General features: G+C 43.0%; 1 protein-coding gene across 1 annotated transcript in view; it reads right to left on the bottom strand.

The window, feature by feature from the left end:
• Window positions 1-527: 527 nt before the first annotated feature.
• STAB1 (stabilin 1) overlaps window positions 528-12,099 on the bottom strand; it is a 90,288-nt gene continuing 78,716 nt past the window's right edge. The window contains exons 58-69 of the mRNA XM_033140693.1: window positions 11,853-11,960; window positions 9,569-9,762; window positions 8,772-8,916; window positions 7,866-7,999; window positions 7,355-7,520; window positions 7,024-7,130; window positions 6,664-6,783; window positions 4,996-5,142; window positions 4,705-4,821; window positions 3,781-3,924; window positions 2,953-3,063; window positions 528-1,247 (exon numbers count right to left, since the gene is read on the bottom strand). Of these exons, the coding sequence (XP_032996584.1) occupies window positions 1,191-1,247; window positions 2,953-3,063; window positions 3,781-3,924; window positions 4,705-4,821; window positions 4,996-5,142; window positions 6,664-6,783; window positions 7,024-7,130; window positions 7,355-7,520; window positions 7,866-7,999; window positions 8,772-8,916; window positions 9,569-9,762; window positions 11,853-11,960 (1,550 nt within the window). The 3' untranslated portion in view covers window positions 528-1,190. The remainder of the gene's footprint in view (window positions 1,248-2,952; window positions 3,064-3,780; window positions 3,925-4,704; window positions 4,822-4,995; window positions 5,143-6,663; window positions 6,784-7,023; window positions 7,131-7,354; window positions 7,521-7,865; window positions 8,000-8,771; window positions 8,917-9,568; window positions 9,763-11,852; window positions 11,961-12,099) is intronic.

The following is a 12,099-nucleotide window of genomic DNA, read 5'->3' as shown; positions in this document are numbered from 1 at the left end:
ATTATTCTAAGAATTTTCTTTTAGCATTTTTTAAACCCAACCTAAGGTCCTGTGTCATAAGGTGCTCAAGTTAGCATTATCCTCATTCTATTACTCTGTATAATGGCAAATGTCTCAGAACTTGAAGAACTGAAATAATGATTTGGTCAAATTTTCTCCGAGCTAGTTTTGGCTCAATAGTTTTGGCTCACAGGTCTGCTCACAAAGCATCCTGTTGTCAGCTGTGTGCCTACTTCATAACAATCTGCACATTCATTCTTCTTTCCCACACTACACAGAATTTGTTGTTTGTTCTAAGCGGCCTTGCAAGTGTAGAATGTTTCTTCTGTTGGTTATTTACTATTTTTACAAAAATAAAGTATTGCACCATGGGATAATGATTTTCTCTTGACATTGTCTTTTCTTATGGGAGCAGTGTGGGGATTACTATATAATGGCTGTCAGTCATAAGGCTTAACATATATTTTCACCATTATGTATCCTTACTAAGTGTTGAACCTTCAGGTTCAAAATAACCAAACGCTTAATGAAGGTTAACAACATTTGCTTGTTCCCATTCATTTACAAACATCTGTCATTCTCGGAACAGTACATAAATTCAGTAGGATTATAAACAAAGACGGGCCTACAGTTTTCAGGCAGTATTATTTCAAACTGCCTTTTAAGTAACATTTTAAAAAGGGGATCGGCAGAAGGCTCCATAGTGCAGTTTCAGAGTAAAGTTATCTAACTGAACTCAGATTTTATTGGCCCACTGAAGATTCTCCACAGCATCCACCGATCCAAACACATTCAAGAGTCATCATATTCCCTAAGTTTCAGCCTGAAGATTTAGGAGCAGAATCCAAAAAACGCAACATGACTTTCCATCCCTCACCTTCCTACTGCCACTCCTTATGACATCCAAAAACTCATTCCTGACACCCAAAACAACACAAGGGGGCTACATTCAAACAGAAAATTGCCAAAGTCCCTGTGTACATGCAAGGCCAAGGAGCTCTATGGGTCCCAATTTCCTGTCCATGTATTTGAGAAGAGGAATGGAACTGAGGTATGTTAAACATTTACAATTAAAGCCGCTTGTTAATTTGTCACCATTTAAAGGGCAGGCAAGGCTTCTTAGCAGTCCATAACAGCCATATTTTGTTCATCCTGAATTACATAGCTTCTGGAAAAGTGTTGTTTCCAGCTTACTGGTCGCCTCGAATTCCAAAGGCATCTGAGAAATCTTCTCCAGTGAGAGAATCCTGAAACAAACATTCAAATACATATTAGGGCAGTTAATCTGATGAGTTCTGTAGAGAACAAGCTTGACTTTTGCAAACATTGTAGTACAAGCAAACCGGTCACTACAATATCAACTGTCCACTACAAATATGCCATGTGGACCATCTGTGGCTTGGTGCACATTGCAGGAGCAATGGAAGCAATCATTTTGGGCAGCCTTAAATTCACCATTTTAGATCTTTTATTGAAGACTAGTTGACATGAAGCCCGTTAAATTAACGGGCTCTAGAACATATGTGGACTTCAACAGATGGACATAGTATGCCGCCCCCTCCTTCTTTAAGCGGAGCTGGGGGGGGTCCATCGCCTCCTTTGGTCTCCCCACTGAGGGGAGGCTGAGAGGCTGCGCGCGCCTGTTTCTTCCTATCTCTCCCTCCCCCCCCCCACGGCCCAATATATCAAACCCCCGCGTCTGACTGTCGTTTCTTTCTTGCCCCCTGTAAAGGGATGGGAGCCCGCCGAATCCTCCTCTCCCCGGCCGCAGTCGTGCGCTCATTACCTGCCAATGTACTCACAAAGCAGCAGCGGCGGTGCCCACCCGTCACGTGACTCCTCGCCCCCGCGTTCCCGCGCGCTATATCCCACCGTTTCTCCCTTGTGGCCTGCACAGCCCCGCCCTCACTATTCTGCGCTCTGCGGGGCGGGCTGTTCTGGGCCGCTAGGCCTCGGGGCCCTGAGTTAGGCGGCGGCTGCAGCAGCTGCAAAAGCGCGGCGTCCCTCTTCGGCCTCCGGAGCGTCGGCGCTCCGCGGAGCGAGCTGTTCTGGGCCGCTCCCGGGCCGCTAGGCCTCGGGGCTCTGGTTGTAGCAGCGGGAACGGCAGCGTGGCGTCCCTTCTCGGCCTCTCCTCGGCCTCTGGAGCACCGGGCACACACCCGCTGCTTCAACAGTTTCGCCCATCTCTGCATTCCAAGTCCCAACGGCTGTCCGTGAGGCACATGCGCAGTAGCGCAAACCCACGGACACAGGGACTGGACGCAGAGACACTTGGACTTTATTATACAGGATTAGTTTGGTGATCACCTTCTGAAAGATCAATGGAAAAGCAAAACTGCCATGATAGGCTATGGTTTGTGATCACAGGAATCAACCTAGCTTTCCCACAAACTTGCATGCTCCCCTCTCTTCTGCTGAGATTGCAAGGAGAGCAGAAGTGTTTGTTTCCAGTTTGAATTAATCATATTTTAGTATTAGTCTGAACCCTAAACTGTAGCTAATCTTGAAGAAGCTGGCTTAGTTCTACAAACCATAGTTAAGTTGGTTTTCTTCAAACAGAGTGTTGTTAAGGTTTGCCAAAATTTTGGGGTGGCTCTTGCAAAAAGTTTTAACTGCAGCTTCTTGAAAAGGGAATGGAAAGCTTCCAAAGTTGCAGCTGTGCTGCAAGGGAGTGGTCAAGTCCAGAAGGAGGGTAGAATTTTCCTGACATTATAAATGATGGTTTATTGTGATATCCAGTTACAGCAACTAGACTGGAGGAGCAATGCCTCTTCAGATTGCCTGAAAATCAAGGAGGCTTCTAAATGATTCAGTTAAGAGATTAATGAGGAATGCTTTCTTAATTAATTTTGATTATACATGGACAGTAAATGTAGAAAAGGTTGAAATTAGAAAAACTTCACTACACTTTGTATAAATTTATCAACAAAACATGAAGATCAGATGTCTTACCTCAAATGGCTCATAGATTGAGATGTCTGCTCCATAAATGGGATTTGGAATGGACACCAAGTGTGGGCTCCTTTCCTCCCAGGAAGAAGGCTCGTCATCTTCCAGCTCAGCCTACAGCCAAAGTAGAAATAGGCTAAGCATGTCTCTGCCCTTCTAACTGCAGAGCTGATTAATAAAAAAGGGCACAAACCACTGACATTGATTTGGTTATAACTTTAATAATTAGTATTTAATAAATTAGTATTTATTTTGTTAGTGCTCAAAGGGATTCCCTCACCTGTATATACCTGCAGCATGGCCTGCCAAATGAGCTGATAAGCTAGAGTTGTCCTGCTTATTGCGATTATTTACCAGTACTTTTCTTTATCCTGTATTTTATTCTGTGAACTGCCCTGAGATCTTATGATGAAGGGCAGGATATAAGTCTCGTAAAAATAAAAGCTGGTTGTGCAACTGGTTGAGCAACAGGAAGTATCAGGGCTAGATACAATCTGTTGCGCATCCATCTATACTGGCTTCCTGTGCCTTCTCTTGTTCAAGCCATTCCACTAGCACAATTAGTACACTCTTAAGGGACTTTAACTTAAGTGCTATGTTGAATTCCTCCCAATACTTGGCATGGATGCAATGTTACAGGTGCCTGTGACCAGAAATGAGAATGCAACGAATTAGCAGATATTTCCCCACTTAATCCATATAATTGAAGGTGGAAAGTCTGTGGGAGTAATGAATGAAGAGCTGACACTTTGCAGGCCTTGTAAACCATTTTGAGACTATGATAGGTGGTGTATTAATGGTTTAAATAAACAAAATGCATGATGAAGATACCTTGAAATAGCGAAACTGGAATCCTTGGTTCTTTCTTTTGAGGTAGATGTAGGACACTCCAGCCACCATTGCACACAGTACTAGAGAGACTACAATGGATACACCGATGGTCACAGCAGCAGGCGATTTCATAGCACCAACAACCTGTGAAAAGCAATTTTGTACTTATTTCAAAATGTTGGATTAGAGTCCTGCCGTAGGTAAAGGCAGCTAGCATTTTTAAAAGTGCCACGCTGTTCTACAGCAAATCCGAAAACTCTATAATCATTATGATTATGTTTGGTGGATCTCTGTCCCCGAAAACAGCCACCAGAGCAAGAGGTGAGTTGGCATGCTTCCTGCTGTGAAGCTGTAGAAAACTGCTGGAGAAGTTGGACAGGAAGCAGCGACGAATAAAGGAGAAATACTTCTGACCAACCCCCAAGTAGTCCTGCAGCTTTCCTTCTCTTCTAATCAATATAATGTTGCATCTTGATCATAATTTTGGTTATCTTGTTACTGCTGGGTAGCTACCCGTAATCGGAATATAGTCTCATTTTATAGTATCATTTTGGCCTTGAACATAAGAAACTGGGTAATTTTTATGGCTTAGTTTTGGGATGAATTTTCATTTAAAGGTTCTGTGAAATTGGATATGCATTATTTTGTTGTTCAGGATCTTCCTCTGTAAAATGAGTAACTGCAGAATCTTAAAAAGCTGAAATTTTATGGAAAAAATGAATTATAATCAGATCCATGGCCTCCATATATAGACTTGGGAACACAAAGAGTCAAATCCGCTGATCATTATTTGCAAAGCACATCACTTCTTAAAAGAATTTAAATCCTACTTATGTAGTAAAGCAGAGATGAATGGCATGTAAACTGGATTATTCTGCAGCAGGATAATTCTGAAAGATTAATACAAACCAACTAATAACCAACCTGGTCAAGTTGCCCAAGTTGAGGTGCCATCAGAGGTGCTTCAATAGCATGAATGATCCCATTGGAGGCCAGAATATCCCATTCAACTATAACTGAATTATTAATCATCTTACAACCCTGGTGCAATAAAATTGAAGAAAACTGAATTACTAAACCAGTGAGTTACAATTTAAAGACTTTAAGGATTGCAAATAAAATTTGCTGCATGTGGTGCAAAGCATTTTACACAGTCAAATCCATAAAGGTAAAGCTGATTCTGTCCAGTTATCCATATTGATATGAGATACTTACAGGGAAGCGGGTGTTATTCGTGGAATCTGCAATGGAAAGGTTGAATCCGGCTTGTGAAGGTATAACGGCACCAGACGTGAGATTGAAGCTCATCAGTGCCACGTCACTCACAGATGCATGAAGCTTCAGGTCATTCAGTGTTAGAGACTGGTAAGACAAAGAAGAGTTTCAGTTCCATTCAAAGTTATGCCATTGGTGAGAAAAAGAGGAGAGAGAAAACCATAGCCAACTTCATTGCAACCTTCAGTTCAACCTCTCTGCATGGCAACACAATATATATACACAACACAAGCACAGCTGGGGCAGAGCCATTGGAAGTGATACTGAACTGTATCTCTACACTCCTAGAAGGTTTGTCAATCATTTGGAGGCCTCTGTGAGTGGAATGGAGGGAGGAAGCAATTTGCACTAATTCCCCCTTTTGCTGTCCCTGAGCCTGCCACCCCCCCCCCCAGTTTGTTCCCTAGGATTGAGAAAGATTTTTTTAAATGGTGTCCTTCTATTCATGGAAGCCTTCACTGGAGCAAAGAGCCATCCATTATATAACCCCTGGTGCTTGGCCATGCAGATACAGCAAATTCTGCATTCCTTCACATGTTGAATATGTTGCTTTCTGTTCAAGTGAGGTCAGTTGAGTGATATAAAACTTGCTATGTTATCTTCATTGTTTGGACAGCCCCAGTGTAAAGTTAGGGTCTCTTTGTCCTACCACGCTTCACAGACTGGGTTGCCAGTCTCTGCTGTGAGGATGTTTCACATTCTGAAACTTAAAACATGAAAAGAAACTCAATTCTTTTTTCAACGCCTCCTTGAAAATACCTTCCGCCATCAGATCAAAGAGTTTATTTTTAAACCTCAGAAAATAAATTTGGAGCTCAGCTCTGAGGACATTCTTCAAAGCCATTCTGTTGCAAAGCTTTCATTTACATTAAAATGACACAAGAACAGGGACTCTGTGGCTAGTTGATGTCACTGGCTTTATTTGGGTATGGAATGCAGGAAAGTCTCCTCCTCTAAAATAGAAACCTTGTTTCAGAACTACTTTGAGGCTATTATCAATGCAACAAACAAATTAGATTTATGGTTTAGCTGCCATGGCTTTCCCCAAATAATTCTAACATAATTTGGCCAAGGTGCTACAAACTTCTATTCCCTGAGACCACAGAAATTCCCAGGACTCCATGGGAAAAGGGAATAAACTTTTAATGTAGTCTTTTCTTTTGGAGGTCATTTGCTTTAAGGGAATCTGATTCGAATGTGTTTTGATACAACGGTTTACTTCAGTGATCTTATATTTGACCTGGTCTTGTAGACCAGTGTTTTTCAACCTTTTTTGGGCAAGGGCACACTTGTTTTATGAAAAAAATCACGGGGCACACCACCATTAGAAAATGTTAAAAAAATTAACTCTGTGCCTATATTGACTATATATAAAGTAATTCTCTTGAATAGGAATCAAATAAACACAATTTTTCCCACGGCACACCAGGCTACATCTCGCGGCACACTAGTGTGCCGCGGAACAGAGGTTGAAAAACACTGTTGTAGACAGTGATGACCATTGGTTAAATAAGCCATACAATTATTCATGCGTTCATTCAACCAAAACTAAACCACTTTAAGGCAAGTACAAAATAATATCGCAAAGTCCTGTTTTGCATTTCTTACTGCATTTTTTTGAAAGCCGGAGTTCAGGGGTACAAAAAGAGTTTTGTAAGTCATATCTGTGGAGAGGAAATTAAAAAATTCCCATCCTTCTTGGGTGGCATTGGCATAATCCAGTACCATCTGAAACAGAGAAAGGAATGTGGTGGTCAGCCTAAAATAATAGCTCTGCTCTTGGAAGCAGCAGTCACCCCCCTTCTCCCTTAAACATTGAGCGAGCAGATGGGTAGAATAACTTCTTCATGAACCTCTTGGGATAAGTCCATGGCCCCCTAAGCTGGGAGACCCTGCTCTCAGATACACATAGCAGCAAGAATACATTGAGAAAATCATACCAGCCAAAAGAAGCATCAATGTACTTACAGAATAGTAGACTGAGAAATTTGCCTTCTGGGCCAGCACCGCCACAAGACTCCCTGTGCATGTGTAGCCATCTCCCACAAACCCATCCCTACAGACACACTGCACATCTGAAAGAGGGGGGGGGAGGAGGAAGAGATGGTGTAAACTTTCATATGCCATGATTTGGCATGCAAATCAGTTTCAGGCAACAGAGCTTCCATCCCACTTAGCTTCACTTCTCTATTCCATCCCCGATTCAGCTTGGGGCACTCGCTAGCTTCAATATCCCCATCTAGCCAAACTTGAGGTATCCCTAGTTTGAACTCATACTGATCAAGCTGTACTTTCTCACCTTGAGCTCTGTAGCAGTAAGCATCCCACTTCTCACTGGCGTTACTTCGAAAGCCGTAGTCCACAATTCCAACATGGTGACTGCCACACTTCAAACTCGGGTACACAGTTGGGTAGCCTGCTGACCTATTATAAAGCCAACCTACTATGCACCGGTGGAAACCCATCTGGGGAAAGGAAAGAAACACAGGCATCTCTTAACGTCCTGTATTTCAGTCAGACCATGATCTTGAACAGGTTCTCTCACTGAGAGCCAACTTGCTCTTATACACCATGTACTTGTCTCACTGCGAAGCCATGCCTGGGCTGGAGGGGGCAGTATTTCATTTCATTCACATGTCATAGGCAAGATGCTCATTTACCAAATGTTACTATTAGGTGGAGTGTGTGAGTGTGTGTGTGGGGGGGGGGGAAGGAACTCACCTAGGAGCATTTACTTTCCATGGGAGAAGAGCTGAACTCCTCAGACCAACTGTGAAGGGAAATGAGCAAGATAATGGCTGCACTGTTACCTGTTGTGCCGCAGACAGCTGCTTAAGAGTGGCCACTGTAGCTCCCTCAGCAGCACAAGCCACTTCAGCCTCTTGATAAGTAAATCTGTACTTTCCCTGGGGAGACTGCAGGTGGAAGACCCCAACTGTTTTTTCTGGAAAACAAGCATACAATATTGTGCCCCTTTAGACATTGCTGTGGGTCAGATCTGGAAAAGTGCCCTTTGGCGTGCCTAGCACAAATGACTGTGGGCCCATCTCTGAGGGGAACGGTTTGCAACTCAGGGCTAACGCTTCCCATTCCCCATTTTCTTCTGCAGACTCACAGCCTGCAACCCAACACAATAGGTAACCTGCAAAAGATTGAGCTGCAATTGTATTTTCTGATTGCGAGGCCTTTTTCATTTTCAAGGAAAGTGTTGTGTCAGAGACAGGGGAGGTCATGGCAAAGAAAGCTGATAGCTTTGGGGTAGGCTTTCCATGGTAGTGCCAAGGAAACAAGTGTACCCTGGGGGCTGATATCCTCTGATCTAATAGATAACGTATCAAAATAGCCAAGGAAAGAGGTGGTAGATATCTGCAGGCAAAAGAGGCCACCAATAAATTTCAAGAGGGGCAGTAGAGGAAAGCTCATCAAACTGGATGAGTGTTAATGGGAAAGAGGAAGATGGACCTGAATGGGTATGGATCTAGCTTTGCCAAGATAGGGTCTGGGGTTCCCCCTCTGCTGCACACACACATTACAAGGGAGAGAATGAGGCAAAGGAGGGTTTATTTCCCACCCTTCACTCTAAGGTCCTGGGGCAGGTTACAACCATGTATAATACAATACTATAAACTATTTAAAATCTTACAGACACAAAGAATACATCTTATAAAACAAGGATTGTTCCATGGAAATTATAGGATGGTAACAGGGACTTGTACCTTCGAAATGCAGGTCACTACAGAGAGCCTCAGAATGGCACTGCCCATTCTTTTCCAAGCAACGGTCTATGGGTGGGATAACTTCCTCCAAGCACTGGATTCCATTTCCAACGTAACCAGCATGGCACTCACACCGCCGGGAATTCTGCAGGGCAAAGGAACCCACATTATGACTGCAATCTTATGGCCAAACACAGGACGATGCAGAAGGCAAGGACCATTGGGGTGAAAGACAATTGAACACCAAGCCAAAGGGAAAATGTCATGCTAAGTCTCCTGATAACGTTACATGTTGGAAGGGTCAAAGAGGGGTTAATTTTTAGGTGAAACTTTTCACTGAATTGCATTTCCAAACCCAGATAGAAATCTTTCGCCTGCATGCATTCCCATGAGCTGAAAATGGTGGTGACCTGCTCATGATTTTTTTCAGGAGCCTTGAGAAGCGTGTGAGTTTCCCTGCTCTCACAAAAGTGGTTTCAAGTCATCCAGCTAAGCAGTGCTTTGCCTTGATTTTGCTAAAAGTGAAATGCAAAGGTGGGGCGGGGGGGGGGGTATTTCCTATATGTAGCATTCTGACAAGCAAACTAACTATGAGATCTCCTTCCCCAGCTCCTAGCTACAGCTGTATAGCACAGAAAATTCCACATTCCTTTACTGAAGCTTGGATTTGCAAGCAGACAACAAGAATGCAAGTGGTAACGTGAAGAAGCTCAGAGTTTCTATAGCCACTGTTCGTTTTCACCCCAAAATTTTCCCAGTACTGTTGCGCTCTGTATTATCCCAAGGGTCATACTTACAGGACCCGTGTTGATGCAAGTGGCATGCTCGCTGCAATCTCCATTCATGCCATCTGCACACCTGTCAATAGGGCTGCAGATATAGCCATCACCTTCGTAGTCTGGGAAACAGCTGCAGGAAACATCAATCCCAATCTGTGTGCAGTTGGCATAGTCACTGCAACCACCGTTGTCATTCCCACACTGGTCAATCACTGCATGAAAAAGAGCATTTTTCAGTAAAGCCTCACTTCTGGCTCTCTGATCCTGCTACTACCAATTGGGGAACAAGACTCACCTGGTACTTCTTTTGCCATTTAATAAGAATACGACTATTAATTTATTACTTGTACACTGCCCATCTGATTGGGTTACCCTGGTCACTATAGGTGGCTTCCAACAAAATATAAAAACACAGGGAAGTAGGGATGAGCAGAGTCCTTCAGTTCCACAACTGTTCAGAGAGATGCCACCATCCCACTGACATTGAATTCTAGCAGGATTTCTAGCAGAAGTATAGGAATACTTTTTTAAAAAACAACAACATACTTGTACAATTGTGCTTTTACACTGCTATGCCCACATTATGATGGAAAGACAGCTCATTTTTAAGATTTACCTTTGATGAGTTTCTACTACAAAGAGTGCAAAAAAGGAAGCAGCTTGCTAAATTTGAAAAATGTACCTCCACAACAACAATGCATTCTGGTATAAAAGGTAAAGGTAAAGGACCCCTGACAGTTAAGTCCAGTCGTGAACGACTCTGGGGTTGCGGCGCTAATCTCGCTTTACTGGCCGAGGGAGCCAACGTTTGTCCGCAGACAGTTTTTCCGGGTCATGTGGCCAGCATGACTAAGCCACTTCTGGTGGAACCAGAGCAGCACACGGAAATGCCGTTTACCTTCCTGCCGGAGCGGTACCTATTTATCTACTTGCACTTTGATGTGTTTTCGAACTGCTAGGTTGGCAGGAGCAGGGACCGAGCAATGGGAGCTCACCCCATCACGGGGATTTGAACTGCTGACCTTCCGATCGGCAAACCCTAGGCTCAGTGGTTTAGACCACAGCGCCACCCGCATTCTGGTTTTAGAGGAACCTAATCATCCAGCTTGGAATCTGACAGAAGTGATTCTATAAACATCTCTATTCAGAAAATACTTTAGAAGAGCAGTTCCAGATGACCCTAATGTCCAAGGACCTTCTGAATTGACCAAAGCAGCACCCAGCAGGTAAATTACATTTTATTTTATGTATACTACAAGTATACTACATTGTAAGGCTCTGCAATATTTGAAAATGAATATTAAGAAATAACTTGAGAATCCAAGCATTTGATTGTTATAAACAAACAAGACAGAGAGATTTTTGAAATCATGACCAGTGCTCTGTCTCTAAGTTTCAATAACTAGCACAGTTTGGGATGGACTTCAATTCTGGGAAGCGTGCTTTGAAGTAACCCTCTCAGAAACCATTCTCCTTAGCAGTTCTCCATCTGTAAATATAGAGTAACAATGATCTTCAGAGGCTAAGAATCCTCCCAAATATTCATTTGAAGAAGGTTTGTTTGTAATGAGATATGGCCTTTGAGCTTTCCAAAATCCACACCTCATTACAAAGCTTCCCCAAAGGAATATCTGAGAGGATTCTTAAGTGTTCTATGGTGGTGATCCTCAGTTCCTTCCCAGCATCTCTGGGAGGGAAGCAGTGACAAATAAATCAGTTTCTAAATTTATCCACACTAACCTTTCTCCTCTCTTTCCAGGCACAGTCCACACTTTATAACTCCATGTCCGAGCACCCCTTCTTCTTTTTTGTCCAAATCCTTCCTTTCCCAAACCTGCTTTTTAAAGCTCAATCAGAGCAAATGACAATCCGTGGGAAACCCAAATTGACATTTGTTCCAATCAAGCACTAAAGAGCAGGGTTTTTAGGAGGAAATCTCTGGGACAAAGAAAAAAACAAACCACTTGGACATTGAGCTCTTAAGTGCAGACCTGTGCCCAGAAAGAGCAGGGCAAAAGGTAAGCATGGATAAGCCCTCTGTTTGTAAGAAGCATGGTCACAGTATCTTGCAACATTACTGGGGAAAAACCAAAAGCCACACAGACTTGATATAGTCACTTGGAGAATGCAACATTACATCCAAGGATGCAACATAAGTGGTCTTAGGATGGTTCACAATCTAAATTTGTTGCTATTAGCAATACCATCGTATTATTGAAAGCTTTTCTGATACTACCCCAACATGACAAGAGTCTTAGTGACTGATTAAACATGGTTCTTAAATACTAGATTCATTCAATACCTGTGCATGTCCATCCATCTCCCTCATAATGTAGGCTGCATTCGCATGTATTATTGGACCGGCACACAGCATTCCGATGGCAGGCTGGGGAACACACAGGCACCGCAGCTAGATATTAAAGAAGTCAGGCTCATTAGTCAAATCCATTCCATTTTCAGACATATTTCAGGGATTATTTCACAGCGCATTGCCAAGGTCTCCCTAAATCTGAAACTTAATATAAATTGTGGCCAATTTTAATCCCATA

The sequence above is a fragment of the Lacerta agilis genome, chromosome 2 (assembly GCF_009819535.1).
Source record: "Lacerta agilis isolate rLacAgi1 chromosome 2, rLacAgi1.pri, whole genome shotgun sequence".
NCBI lineage: Eukaryota > Metazoa > Chordata > Lepidosauria > Squamata > Lacertidae > Lacerta > Lacerta agilis.
The sequence above is the reverse complement of the archived record's forward strand: the minus strand, read 5'-3'. Positions and strand labels throughout refer to the sequence as shown.